The 12,582-nt window shown below is 38.6% G+C and overlaps 1 protein-coding gene across 1 annotated transcript in view; it reads right to left on the bottom strand.

Moving 5' to 3' along the window:
- The window catches only part of LOC112051619 (protein ELYS), a 41,338-nt gene that overhangs the window by 28,125 nt on the left and 631 nt on the right, over positions 1 to 12,582 (bottom strand). The window contains exons 3-17 of the mRNA XM_052885905.1: positions 11,939 to 12,231; positions 11,151 to 11,536; positions 9,511 to 9,663; positions 8,673 to 8,808; positions 7,802 to 7,915; positions 7,526 to 7,693; positions 6,507 to 6,697; positions 5,734 to 5,859; positions 5,231 to 5,322; positions 4,879 to 4,982; positions 4,041 to 4,203; positions 3,095 to 3,214; positions 2,227 to 2,388; positions 1,472 to 1,583; positions 647 to 971 (exon numbers count right to left, since the gene is read on the bottom strand). Coding sequence (XP_052741865.1) covers positions 647 to 971; positions 1,472 to 1,583; positions 2,227 to 2,388; positions 3,095 to 3,214; positions 4,041 to 4,203; positions 4,879 to 4,982; positions 5,231 to 5,322; positions 5,734 to 5,859; positions 6,507 to 6,697; positions 7,526 to 7,693; positions 7,802 to 7,915; positions 8,673 to 8,808; positions 9,511 to 9,663; positions 11,151 to 11,536; positions 11,939 to 12,231 — 2,645 coding nt within the window. The remainder of the gene's footprint in view (positions 1 to 646; positions 972 to 1,471; positions 1,584 to 2,226; positions 2,389 to 3,094; positions 3,215 to 4,040; positions 4,204 to 4,878; positions 4,983 to 5,230; positions 5,323 to 5,733; positions 5,860 to 6,506; positions 6,698 to 7,525; positions 7,694 to 7,801; positions 7,916 to 8,672; positions 8,809 to 9,510; positions 9,664 to 11,150; positions 11,537 to 11,938; positions 12,232 to 12,582) is intronic.

Here is a 12,582-nt window from a genome sequence, read left to right as displayed (position 1 = left end):
TTGTTTTGTCTAAATATATAAACAATTTGGCAGGGAGTTAGTTCATGGTTAGTAGACATATCTATGGACAGATTTTGCAAGTGGGCAAGAATAAGGGGTCTAAAAGACGAAGTAGCGGGCGTTTTATTAATCTACCTACTAGGGTTTAGAAACGTTCTACGTTTTACAATATTCTGCATCTTATGTTTCTAAGTTGCAATGTGACAAAATTTATTTATTACGTAACCTAATAACCTATGTATATTTTTAATAGTCATGAATAACGATACATTTGTTATTGTTTTTATTTTATAAAAAAATATCGGACGCCCGCGACTTCGTCCGCGTGAAACCGTGTCCTACCCTGCCATACCCTAACCCTACTCCTATCTTACCCCGGGCCCTACCCTACGCTATCCCTATCCTACCCCTACCCTAAGTATCCTATGTCCGTCTCCTGGTTTTAAGCTACCTCTCCACCAATTTTCGACCGGTCCAGACCGGAATCTATCCAGTCGTTCTTGAGTTATAAATAGTGTAACAAGCACAACTTTCTTTTATATTTATATAGATTAAATGGTGATAAGTGAAATCGTAAACTCGTAAAGTCACAAGGGTTCAAAATTTTTGTTGGACTACAAGGGTTTCTTTAACATTAAAAACTTACCTTTATAAAAGAAATTGAGCAAATGGGCCTTATCCGCAAGAGAGTCTGCATTCCGTACACACATCCGGATCACATCCAGAGCCTCAAACACAAGTCCTCTTGCCAAGTACAGGTTGCAGCAGGACTGCCAGTCCTCCAGCTTGTAGTGTTCGTTCACATTGTCCTCTCCATCCTTCATGTTCTGTATGGGCGGTGGTTTCTTAACGTGCAAGTATTGTAAGGCCGCTTGGGTCTTCTTCTGTGCCAGTAGTGATGATAGGACCACGTGGTGTTGCCAGTCCGATAGTGTGTTGCCAGTAAGACATTGCAGTTGGTCTAGAGCAAACTGGAACAAGAACATTTTTAAAAACTGAAACAATTTCAAAAATACTTAACTGTATAAATCAAAAACTACTAACTGATTCTGATGAAACTTGCACTATTCTTTAAGTTGAGGAATCCATAGATTTAAGAAGAAAAGAAGAAGATTACTGAAAATCTGTCAGGGTATGTGTTACGAGCATATTGCCATGATAAAAATTCTTAATTAAAGATGTCAGCTAATGAAAACATCATTTTATATAATTTAAAATAAAAAATGCAGGTTCCAATTTTTTTTTATTTTAGGTTTTAAGCCCTATATTTCATTTATTATTATTATTATTATTATGGAATAAAGGCCCAGCCTCCATACTAATTGGGACAAGTCCGCTATCTTTAATTTATGTAGTAACTTACGGACGCTCGCGACTTCGTCCGCGTAAAAAACTCTACTCCTAACCCTACCCTACTCCCACCCTACACTTATCCTACCCCTACCTTTACCCTACCCCTACTCTTACTTACATCAAAGTCCCTGTGGTCGAGATGCCAAAACGCCTGCGTCGCTTTGATTGCAGTATTGCTTAGACCAAACATTGTGGGGAACTGCATCAGTCGACGGATCACAGCTTCGTACCTATGATAAAAGAATGTACAATTGTACATATATGTCACATATGTGAATGTATGAAAAAATGTATGTTAAAATTTCAACTAAACCATTTATTTCTCTATGGTTTTTTTTTTGTTTTTTAATAAAAGCAACTTTAATAATCGTTCAACCGATATGTCCATAAAAAAATCCAAAACTCAATATTTAAAAAACAAATTATTTTTATTGTTGGGCAATGTTTTGTGGCCTCTCTTTGGGTTTTAACCAGTCAAATAATAACTATGTATTTAATTTGGTTTTAACTTCAGGTTTTAACCAGTGAATATGCTTATCTATGTAAAAAACAGAGCCGTGATAGCCCCGTGGATATGAGCTCTGCCTCAGATTCCGGAGGGTGTGGGTTTGAGTCTGGTCCGGGGCATGCCCCTCCAACTTTTCAGTTATGTGCATTTTAAGAAATTAAATATCACGTGTCTCAAACGGTGAAGGAGAACATCGTGAGGAAACCTGCATACCAGAGAATTATCTTAATCTTCTTTGAGTGTGTGAAGGCTGCCATTGGGCCAGCGTGGTGGACTATTGGCCTAACCCCTCTCATCCTGAGGAGACTCGAGCTCAGCAGTGAGCCAAATATGGGTTTATGACGACGATGTAAAAAAACAATTACCTTATTTCATCGTACAGCATAGAATAGTCCAATAAGAGATAGAGCAAAAGAGAATGTTTATGCTCTAGAGCGATATCGGGCAGCAGGTAAAGTCGGAGTAGTGCGTATAGCGACGGCGGCGGGTACAGACCGCCGCATTCGCTTCCGCCTTTTACCCACATTCTGTAATATAGAAATCAGATATTCGTTATTGCAGCCTTTGAAAGTAATTATATTTAAAGGTAGTCTTAAAAAATGGTGACCAAACGGCGTACTAAAAGTAGTCTTTTACTATCTAATAGCTCAAAATTCCGAATGTCATTAATAGTTTTACCCACATTCTGTAAAATAGAAATCAGATATTCGTTACTGCAGCGTTTGAAAATAATCATATTTATATATATACTTCGTCCGCGTGAAACTCGATGTAAACTTTCAACTACCTCTACCCTACCCCTGCCCCTACCCTACCCCTACCCCTACCCCTACCCCTACCCTACCCCTATCCCTACCTAAACTGTGACACGAAAATTTTATATATTAGAAATAAATAAATGTTTGTGACTTAAAGGAGCCAGAAACGACTGAATGTATATGTATGTAAAGCAAAGAGATAGATTATGGTATGAATGTATCATTATCCTGTCATAGGAACAAGTAGATCACGCGGGTTAGTCCTCCCGTTACGGAGTTTTAAAGCTGAAGCAGTCAGGTATTATAAAAGTTGTGAACCCAATAAAAAAATTATTCTGTTTCTTTATTATTATTATTATACATTGAAATGATTCAATGTAAGAATCATTTTATTTTTTATTTGATATTACTCAAGAATAGTTTAAATAAACAATGAAAAATAATTGAAATTTTGTTTTAAATAATATTAACTTACTGATGCACCCTTTCGCCACCAAACTCGTATTCAATCAGTTGGTCAATGTATAGTAGTGGGCAAGATTTGTTTGCAGACTCGCCATCTGGCTTATCTTGCAGTCTGTGTAGTTTGGTTCGGCTGAAACAAAATACATTATTATATAAGGAAGTAAATGTTGTTTTCAAGGGAACTCAAAAAGCCTATTTTTCCATTTACCTTTGTTGTTTATAAAACTACTACTTACTACCTTTATTGTTAAAGAACCCACACCACCTCTCCCATAAATATGTATAATAATAAAAAACATAGAACATAACAAAAAATCTTAAAACAGTTCAAATAAAAACAAATTACAAATACTCATAATTATATCCTCATTAGTCTCCTAATTATTTTATAGACGAGTGAAATACCGCACAGTTTAACCAAAAGGTAGTCTTGAAAAATGGTATATACCAAACGGCGTACTAAAAGTAGTCTTTTACTATCTTATAGCTCAGAATTCCGAATCTCATTAATAGTTGTATATTCTGTATATATCTAAAATAACTTCAATATTTAAAATATAGTATACTAGCGGATACCCGCGACTTCGTCCGCGTGGAATTAAGTTTTTTACAAATCCCGCAGGAACCATGGATTTTTCCGGGATGAAAAGTAGCCTATGTGTTAATCCAGAGTAAAATCTATTTCCATCCAAATTTCAGCCAAATCGCTTCAGTAGCCGCAGCGTAAAAGAAGAACAAACATATTTACACACTTAAACACAACCTTTCGCCCTTTATAATATTAGTGTGATGTGATAGTGTGATTACTTTTTGTTATGGAAATCAAAAATGATGATGATGATGGCCGATGATGAAAATACATACAGTCATCACTCATACAAGTAAAGCAACTCTGTGCCAATGATCTTTTATGCCTTATCTATAATACATGTCGCTCAACACTAGACAAAGCTCACCGTTTGTTGTAAGTGGCGTACAGCTGCGGCGCGGGGTAGGGCAGCGCGTCGAAGGAGTGCAGGCGCTCGGGCAGCAAGCCGACGCGCACGAACCACTGCACCACTTGGAAGTACAGCGACACTGTGCCTATGCCCTTGTACTTTTCTTCCATTTCACTTAGCGCTGCAATAATTTTTATTAACATTATATTTTAGCATACTTTTTTAGCAATAACAAAATAAACCTATACCTAAAACAGAGCAACACTTTGCAGGGTACAGTCAAAGGTGTTAAGCTATAACGACATATATTGTGATGAGAGAAAGACATAAGTTGTCGACCAACAGCAGCGGAATCGAACTATATTTTCGATTTCGTCGTATATCTTGTGATGAGAGAAAGACATAAGTTGTCGACCAACAGCAGCGGAATCGAACTATATTTTCGATTTCGTCGTATATCTTGTGATAAGAGAAAGACATAAGTTGTCGATCAACAGTAGCGGAATCGAACTATATTTTCGATTTCGTCGTATATCTTGTGATAAGAGAAAGACATAAGTTGTCGATCAACAGTAGCGGAATCGAACTATATTTTCGATTTCGTCGTATATCTTGTGATGAGAGAAAGACATAAGTTGTCGACCAACAGCAGCGGAATCGAACTATATTTTCGATTTCGTCGTATATCTTGTGATAAGAGAAAGACATAAGTTGTCGATCAACAGTAGCGGAATCGAACTATATTTTCGATTTCGTCGTAATTGATCCACAATATATCTATCTCTTATCTCCCGTTAGACCGTTAACGCATGCCAGGTGTACTGGTATCATAAAGGTGCTATAATGGTCAACTTACCATCAGGGACAACCAGGTTGCAGCACTTAGTGAGGACAGCATCCAGAAGTCCTGTAAGTGCTGTCAGCTGCTGGACACAATGTTCCAAACACCGAACGACGTTTCTAGGACAAATTAAGTAAGTTTGATAAACCGTAATCTTGTATCGGCACCTCGCAACACGCATTACTAAAAACGACATGTACTGTTTTATGTCTATCAACTTAAGGGACAAAATGCTAAATTTTATAAGCTAAAATAAATAATAATTCAATCAAAAAACACGGCTTAAATTCGCATGATTGATTTGAATGCCAAATCAAATCTAACATAATACATAATTGCTAGATTTTAGAAGTTGGTACAGTAATACCTGTCTGGTAATGTTGCAGACGTAAACAGTGGTGCAGTCAGTTCTTTCGCGTTCTCCTTCAACTCAATAGCTCTTTTCCAACACCAGTCAACCTGTTCAATACATAATATGTAATTTATTAGACAATGTATTTGTAAATAAAGCATGCTATGTATGAAAATATTTGCAAAAAATCATAAATGATTGTGAAATGTCCAAAGTACTAGTTTTAACCCCGCTAGTAGAGGTCTAACTCTAATGTCGTACTTACTTCTAGCAAAAGCGTTGCTGCTGCTGCTGCTTAGTTTAAGGGGAAAAAGAAATATGTATTCTTCTTTAAAAGATATGGCTTATGCTCTAAGCCACAGTTGTTGTTATACCATGAGGTATTCTGGGGTTCATTTTCCAACCTGAGTCATTCAGGAATTATTTCAAGTGTTTCGATATGATGTGAGTAAAAACCAGTTATGTAATTTATCATATCATCGGAGATCACAACGCAAAATTATCATAAAAAAAATTACCAAAAATGTGAGAGTGCATCCTACGCCGCTGTGTGTCCCGGTTGCCCAGTCGTGAGCGCAGCGTTTCAGAAATCTTGACAGACGAGCCTCCAGTGCCACAGAGAGGAGGAAGTGACGTTGTTCCTCCTGTAAAAAAATATATATATATCAATTTAAATCAAGCTTTAAGTGTGACGTCATTACCACCCACCCATTATGAGGAGCCCACCATATTGAATTTAGAATGACGTCATTTAGCTAAACCACATATTGTCTTATTATTCTGAAGTCACAACAGGCTGCCTAAATAAAATTAATGACACTAGTTTAACTTTTCCAAGACAATTCGTTATGATCCACTTTCTCCGATGCCTCTTCGCCTTATCCTTGTGATAATTAGTTTTTTCATTTCCTTTGTGATATTTTGTAATTTCAACCAACCACCGATTCTTTATTTTTTGTCTGATTATATAAGTGCCATAGGCTCCTTAATAGGGTATCAGCGGCGTTACCAGGCGTTTGGGCGAGCGCAGAAGCATCTCCTGATAAGGCTTGAAGGCAAAAGCAGAAGATGCAGCATTCTGGAAGGGCGTTTTGGACTGAGATCATCATCATCAGTCCACACCCACATCCGGCTGACGTCAGATAACCGGGACTTAATCTTCGCCGGCAATGACGCTGTGTGGCTAAGTTGCCTGGGAAGCACTGTCGGTTGTTATATCATCGTTAGGATCGTAAAGGATAAAGGACCTTCCATATCAGTCTAACGTGATTAACGGACTAGCAGCACTGACCGGCGTAGGCGCGTACGACGCATGCACGTCGCAGTAGAGCGGCGCCAGGCCCGCGCCGCGACACGCCGCGTGCAGCCGCGCAGGGCTCAGCAGGCAGCTAGGGCCGGCCGCGCACATTGAGCGCAGGATCTGACGCTGCACGCCCACCGTGTGGATGGTCGACGCCTCCGAAGTGTTCAGGCATACGCAATCTGTTACAACAACCATAATATTATCATCAACCCACTTTAAGAGTCCATTGCAGGATCAAACCCGTCTTCTTGTAGAAGAAGCTTCGGAAGTTAGACTTAGTATGCACGTTATCGGGTTTAAGTAAATAATGTTGACTCTAAAGGCCACAACTGTCTTCTTTAAATCCTCCCCAAGGCACAGGTTGTAGCACATTTCAATAAACATACTCTGTACTTTTGACATTAGAACTTCAACTAAACCTGCACCAAGATAACATTATTTACACAACTTACTGTACTGTAGGGAGTTGGGGTAGAAATGCTCCTCCAGTCTGGTCGCGTGGGAGTAGGGTGACAGCGACGTGGGGTCGAGCCTCAGGTCGAGCGTGAGGCACGACCCGCGACTGATCTCTGGACACCGCGCCGTGCTCATGAACGCGTTGTTCTCTAGCTGATATGTTGTAACATTATCAACTTACTGTACTGTAGGGAGTTGGGGTAGAAATGCTCCTCCAGTCTGGTCGCGTGGGAGTAGGGTGACAGCGACGTGGGGTCGAGCCTCAGGTCGAGCGTGAGGCACGACCCGCGACTGATCTCTGGACACCGCGCCGTGCTCATGAACGCGTTGTTCTCTAGCTGATATGTTGTAACATTATCAACTTACTGTACTGTAGGGAGTTGGGGTAGAAATGCTCCTCCAGTCTGGTCGCGTGGGAGTAGGGTGACAGCGACGTGGGGTCGAGCCTCAGGTCGAGCGTGAGGCACGACCCGCGACTGATCTCTGGACACCGCGCCGTGCTCATGAACGCGTTGTTCTCTAGCTGATATGTTGTAACATTATCAACTTACTGTACTGTAGGGAGTTGGGGTAGAAATGCTCCTCCAGTCTGGTCGCGTGGGAGTAGGGTGACAGCGACGTGGGGTCGAGCCTCAGGTCGAGCGTGAGGCACGACCCGCGACTGATCTCTGGACACCGCGCCGTGCTCATAAACGCGTTGTTCTCTAGCTGATATGTTGCTGTAAGATAATAATAATCAATCAGTAATATATATATTTTTGACTTGACTGCACTTGACATATTTTGACAATTTTTTAAATTTGTGGTAATATAATAGAACTACTTACCAGGCATCTGATCTTTGTACCATTGGTCTAGGTCAAACAGCAGCATGCCATACTGTATACAAGCTGGAGTCTCGCCCCAGCATTCCCATACCAGCTGGCATAGGTTCAACATAGCTAAAAAGCACAATTCAAATTATTTATTTATTTGTCTCATGTTTACTAGTAATATAATGGTATGCTACTGACTGATTAGTTTTTCTTTTTTTGGCCAAGGAGGCCAATATTATGGTGTGATTAACCATGTATGCAGGAGATATTATAAATATACAAGAGGTGCACTCTCTGTTCCCGCACTCTAATAGTAGGATAAGAAGGCATCAGCATCTTTCACCGGCGACTGGTGACAGATCAGGCTCAGGAGGCCTTACAGGAGGCTCAGGAGGCTCTTAGAGGCACGGAAAGTGGCTTTAGAAAGTTGGCAGTGTACCAACACTGCCAACTTTCAATATGCTATTTTTGCCAAGTGGGACCAATTATGCAGTATTATACTAATTATGTAATGTGGTGTAAACTAAAAACAGATTAAATAACTTATTGTTATTTTAGGCCCTGATGTGTAGACATGGTTTGGTAGCCATACAAGGCCAATATAGTATAGTAGTTGATAGTAGTATGTAAAGCATAGTACAGTATCTAATATACTATGTCTTATAATAATCTGAGGGCTAGGTCCACTTTTTGGAGGCCGCCACCAGTGAGCTCTAGTTTTCAACCTTCACAGTTAGGTTAGGGTAACCCTAATTTCACATAAATATTTAAGTTTTGGAAAAATGCTTAAAAGGAAAATGATCATTCATTGTGTCAATATAAGGCATTGAATAGTAGGATTAAAATTGGAAATGTTACGGAAAAATATTTCTGCATCACTTACTGTCCTCTCCCTCTTCCCCTAATGTTGAGCGAATGGAGTAAGGGTGACAGGAGATGCAACGGCCTCCAATGAACTGTGACACGTCTTCTATTGCACATAGTTCTACTTGAAAACGTATTGTAGCTGTCGAAAATTCCTAAAACAAACGGGTTACAATTAAAAAAAAAACGAAAATTTGTTTAAATTGGTATAGTCAGATACACTCTTTATGACAATTCAGAACACCATGCGTTGAGCTGTGCAATACAAGATTTTAGGTGTCACCGGTTACGTTAGGGTGCGGCGGCAGGACATGGCCGCAAGACTCCCAAAGTCCCAAAGTCGCCTTACGCGACGTAATTTTAGCGTACTTTATGTATGACTTAGGGAAGGGACACCCACAGCTTATTTCGGAGACATCATAAAGATTGCATATGTTGATGAACTTGATGTAGAAAAAAAGGACACATAGTGAGGATAAACAAAAGAAAGGTAATAAAAAAAAACATGCCTAATGTAAAAAAACATTATCATTATTAAAAAACTTTGTAAAATAAAAAATCTGCCATGGCCACATTACTGTTATTTGTTGTGAAATAAATAGTCCGACCTAAATATAGTAGTAGAAATAGTTAGTTTAGTCCCAAAACAGAGAGACAAATATCTTAGCATTCCATGGATTCATTGTGCAGGTGCCGGGTCCATCGCGTGGTAGAGAGAACTATCCCTTATTGATTTCCATAGATATTTTTTTCCTTGATCTTCCTTTTATATTATATAGATACTAACTGACGAAGCGAAAAAACTCTTCATCTTTATAATATTAGTATAGATTTCAAAGGTCTTGTAGCTTTCTTACCTGGTATAAAGATTTGGTCTCACTTAACATTCTCTTTCCCTGATAAGTCAAAGAGTACATCACAGCCAAGGGAAACTCCTCCTCCTCAAATCTGTCTATCACAGAGAACACTACCCACAGATAGCAGAATGCTCTTGGGTCATCACAGGGCTCCTATAACAAATACAATTCAAAAACAATTATTCAACTCAAAATTATGTTATACTAGCAGACACCCGTGACTTCATCCGCCCTTAGACCTTCTTGATTCGGCCCTCTCGCAAAATCCGTTCTTAGCGGACCTCTACTATCTATAAACTACCTCCCTGCCAAATTTCATCCTTGTGCATCAAGCGGTTTTTGAGATTTTGTGATGAATGGCCTTTCACATTTATATATTAAGATGAAGAAAACAACTCGTCCAATTCATCAGTTTTCTAAATTAGCTGAGGTGACGTTTAATCAGCAGGTCTTTAAATCACATGATACACTGACACTAACTGATATTAAATTTTAAGTTAAGAAGACAGTTATGCGCTAATTTCTGAATATGAAATTCTTATTAAAAGTATTTAATTAGTACATATATAAATTGTACAAGTACTTTCTAAAATGTGTCACCAGTAAACCTTATTAAATACTAGCGGACGCCCGCGACTTCGTCCGCGTGAAAGTCGTTGTAAACTTTCAACTACCCCTACCCTACCACTACCCTACCCCTGCCCTACCCCTACCCTACCCCTACCCTACACTACCCCTACCCCACCCCTACCCTACCCTACCCCTACCCTACCCTACCCTACCCTACTCATTAAGGCTGCACTTCTTTATTTAATCCCCCCCCCCACCCCGCAAGTCGCGTCGAGCGCGGCAACCGTTACACAAAAATAATCCATATAGCATGAATTAGTATTCACGCGCGATGGTTTAGCGTATTTCTTGTACAACTTTAGTGTTTCTTTACCGATTTTTATGATTCTTTTTTTATTGAATAGGTAATAATGTTAACTTTTTTTGTTAGGGATGAGTGATGAGTATTATAAACATAAGAGTAGACAAATTTAATTAGAAAGCTCTGAACTGCTAAGCTATCGGGAGTTACACGTGCTATTGTGAGTCAACCATAAAAGGTAGACATATATATGCTGTTGTGTTTTTATAGATAATTTTAAGGAGAACATTTCCGTCATACATGATTTCTATGTAGCTTTAACCATTAAGGCTGTACACGCGACGGAAACTTAAAAAATTGAGTAACTTCTCCCGTTTTCTCAACATTTCTCTTCACTGCTCTGCTCCTATTGATCGTAGCGTAATGAAAAGTATACTATAACCTGCCCAGGAGTATGTAGAATAATTGTACCAAGTTTCGTTAAAATCCGTCCAGTAGTTTTTGTTTCTATAAAGAACATACAGACAGACAGACAGACAGACAGACAGACAGACAGACAGACAAAAATTTTACTGATTGCATTTTTGGCATCAGTATCGATCACTAATCACCCCCTGATAGTTATTTTGGAAATATATTTCATGTACAGAATTGACCTCTCTACAGATTTATTATAAGTATAGATAAGCCTTACTAGCTGTTATGTTAATAGTAACAAGTCTTCTCTGTTTATTTAAAAGATATATTAATAAGCAAACATTTTTTTTACCTGGAATCCGAAATGTGTAACTGGCAAGCATTCCACATTGACTTGTGATGTAAATTCCAATTCCAAATTCAGCATATTCCATATTTGAAAGGCCCCAAAGTTAAATCCCACAGCCAAACTACCCAACTGTGGTATATACTGGAGTACTGTCACTCTGATGTGGTTTTGTTTAGCTTTCATTCGGACTGTGCCATCAGGATTACGAAATATATATTGCCCTTCCAGAAATGAATCTTCATTCAAGAGCAGACCCAGATGATCGTCATTCTCAATGGCAAAGTCCCTTTGAGATTCTATTTTATGTACTGCTTTTAGGTATACCAGATTTGTTGAGTTCTCTTCATTACGCACTAGGTGTTCATTACCTTGTGATATATCTTTTAGAGCTGTAACATGAAATTAGCACCATCATCTATTAACATGAACTATCAAGTAGAGAAAATAATGAATGTTGATATTAAATATTTTAGGGCAACAACTACTAAAGTATTTTTCAGATAGCATGGGTAAAGTGACAGTCGCCTATATGATGTTCATAATACATAGTCGTGTGAATCGTGACAAAGTTTCAAGAGTGAAATGAACTGTCACCTGCACCATCCTACATGAAACAAACTGTAAGTTTAAAAAGTTCCTAAATAATGCTGTCACATTTCAAAAATATTATCTTATTATTGAATGATTGATACAACTGATGACTCAAAAAATCAGAGATTACTTATCATGTATTTGACAAGTTGTTTAATTTTTAAGTTAGTTTCGTTTTTCAAAGTTAGTATGACAAATACCTTGTATCAAACAAGCTCTGTTGAGATCAAACACAAATATCTCTCCCCGGCAAGTGCCAGCCATGACCAGTCCATCGAAACACATGAGAGGCCCACTAGGAGCCTCATCACAGACTGCCAGTTCTGTGACAACAACATCCGTCTTTATGGAGCGGAGCAGCTGTGACCCATTGACGTGGAACACGCAGATAAGTCCCTCTGAACCATTGAGGTCTAAACTGATGATCAGCTGTTGAGAGTTGTCTGTCAGGGGTGTGGGTAGTTCAACAACACTCGTGACATTGATGCTATTGCTGTAAAATAGATACAATTGTCAAAAATAAAGAATATCAAATAAACTGTTTATGAACAAAAAGGTCAGAAATAGTCAATTTATTTACTGAAAGTAAGTTTAAAAATGTTTTATTTTACCAAAAATTTATAAAGATTTTAATATATAAACATAGTTGATTTGTCATGGTTTGATCCATGCCCATTGGATTGCCGAATTCACTAACTTTGATGTATGTTAGTTGCTTGTAGTTAATTGCTGACAACCGATGAATATATTTAGATATGATAGTATGAGTAAGTAGATGACATTTATCAGTTAGATCTGATGTTTATTTTATTACGATGTTAATAAAGACCAAATAAGTGAATAG

The sequence above is a fragment of the Bicyclus anynana genome, chromosome 15 (genome assembly GCF_947172395.1).
Source record: "Bicyclus anynana chromosome 15, ilBicAnyn1.1, whole genome shotgun sequence".
NCBI classification, from domain to species: Eukaryota; Metazoa; Arthropoda; class Insecta; order Lepidoptera; family Nymphalidae; genus Bicyclus; species Bicyclus anynana.
Note: the sequence above shows the minus strand (reverse complement) of the source record. Positions and strands in the feature narration are given on the sequence as shown.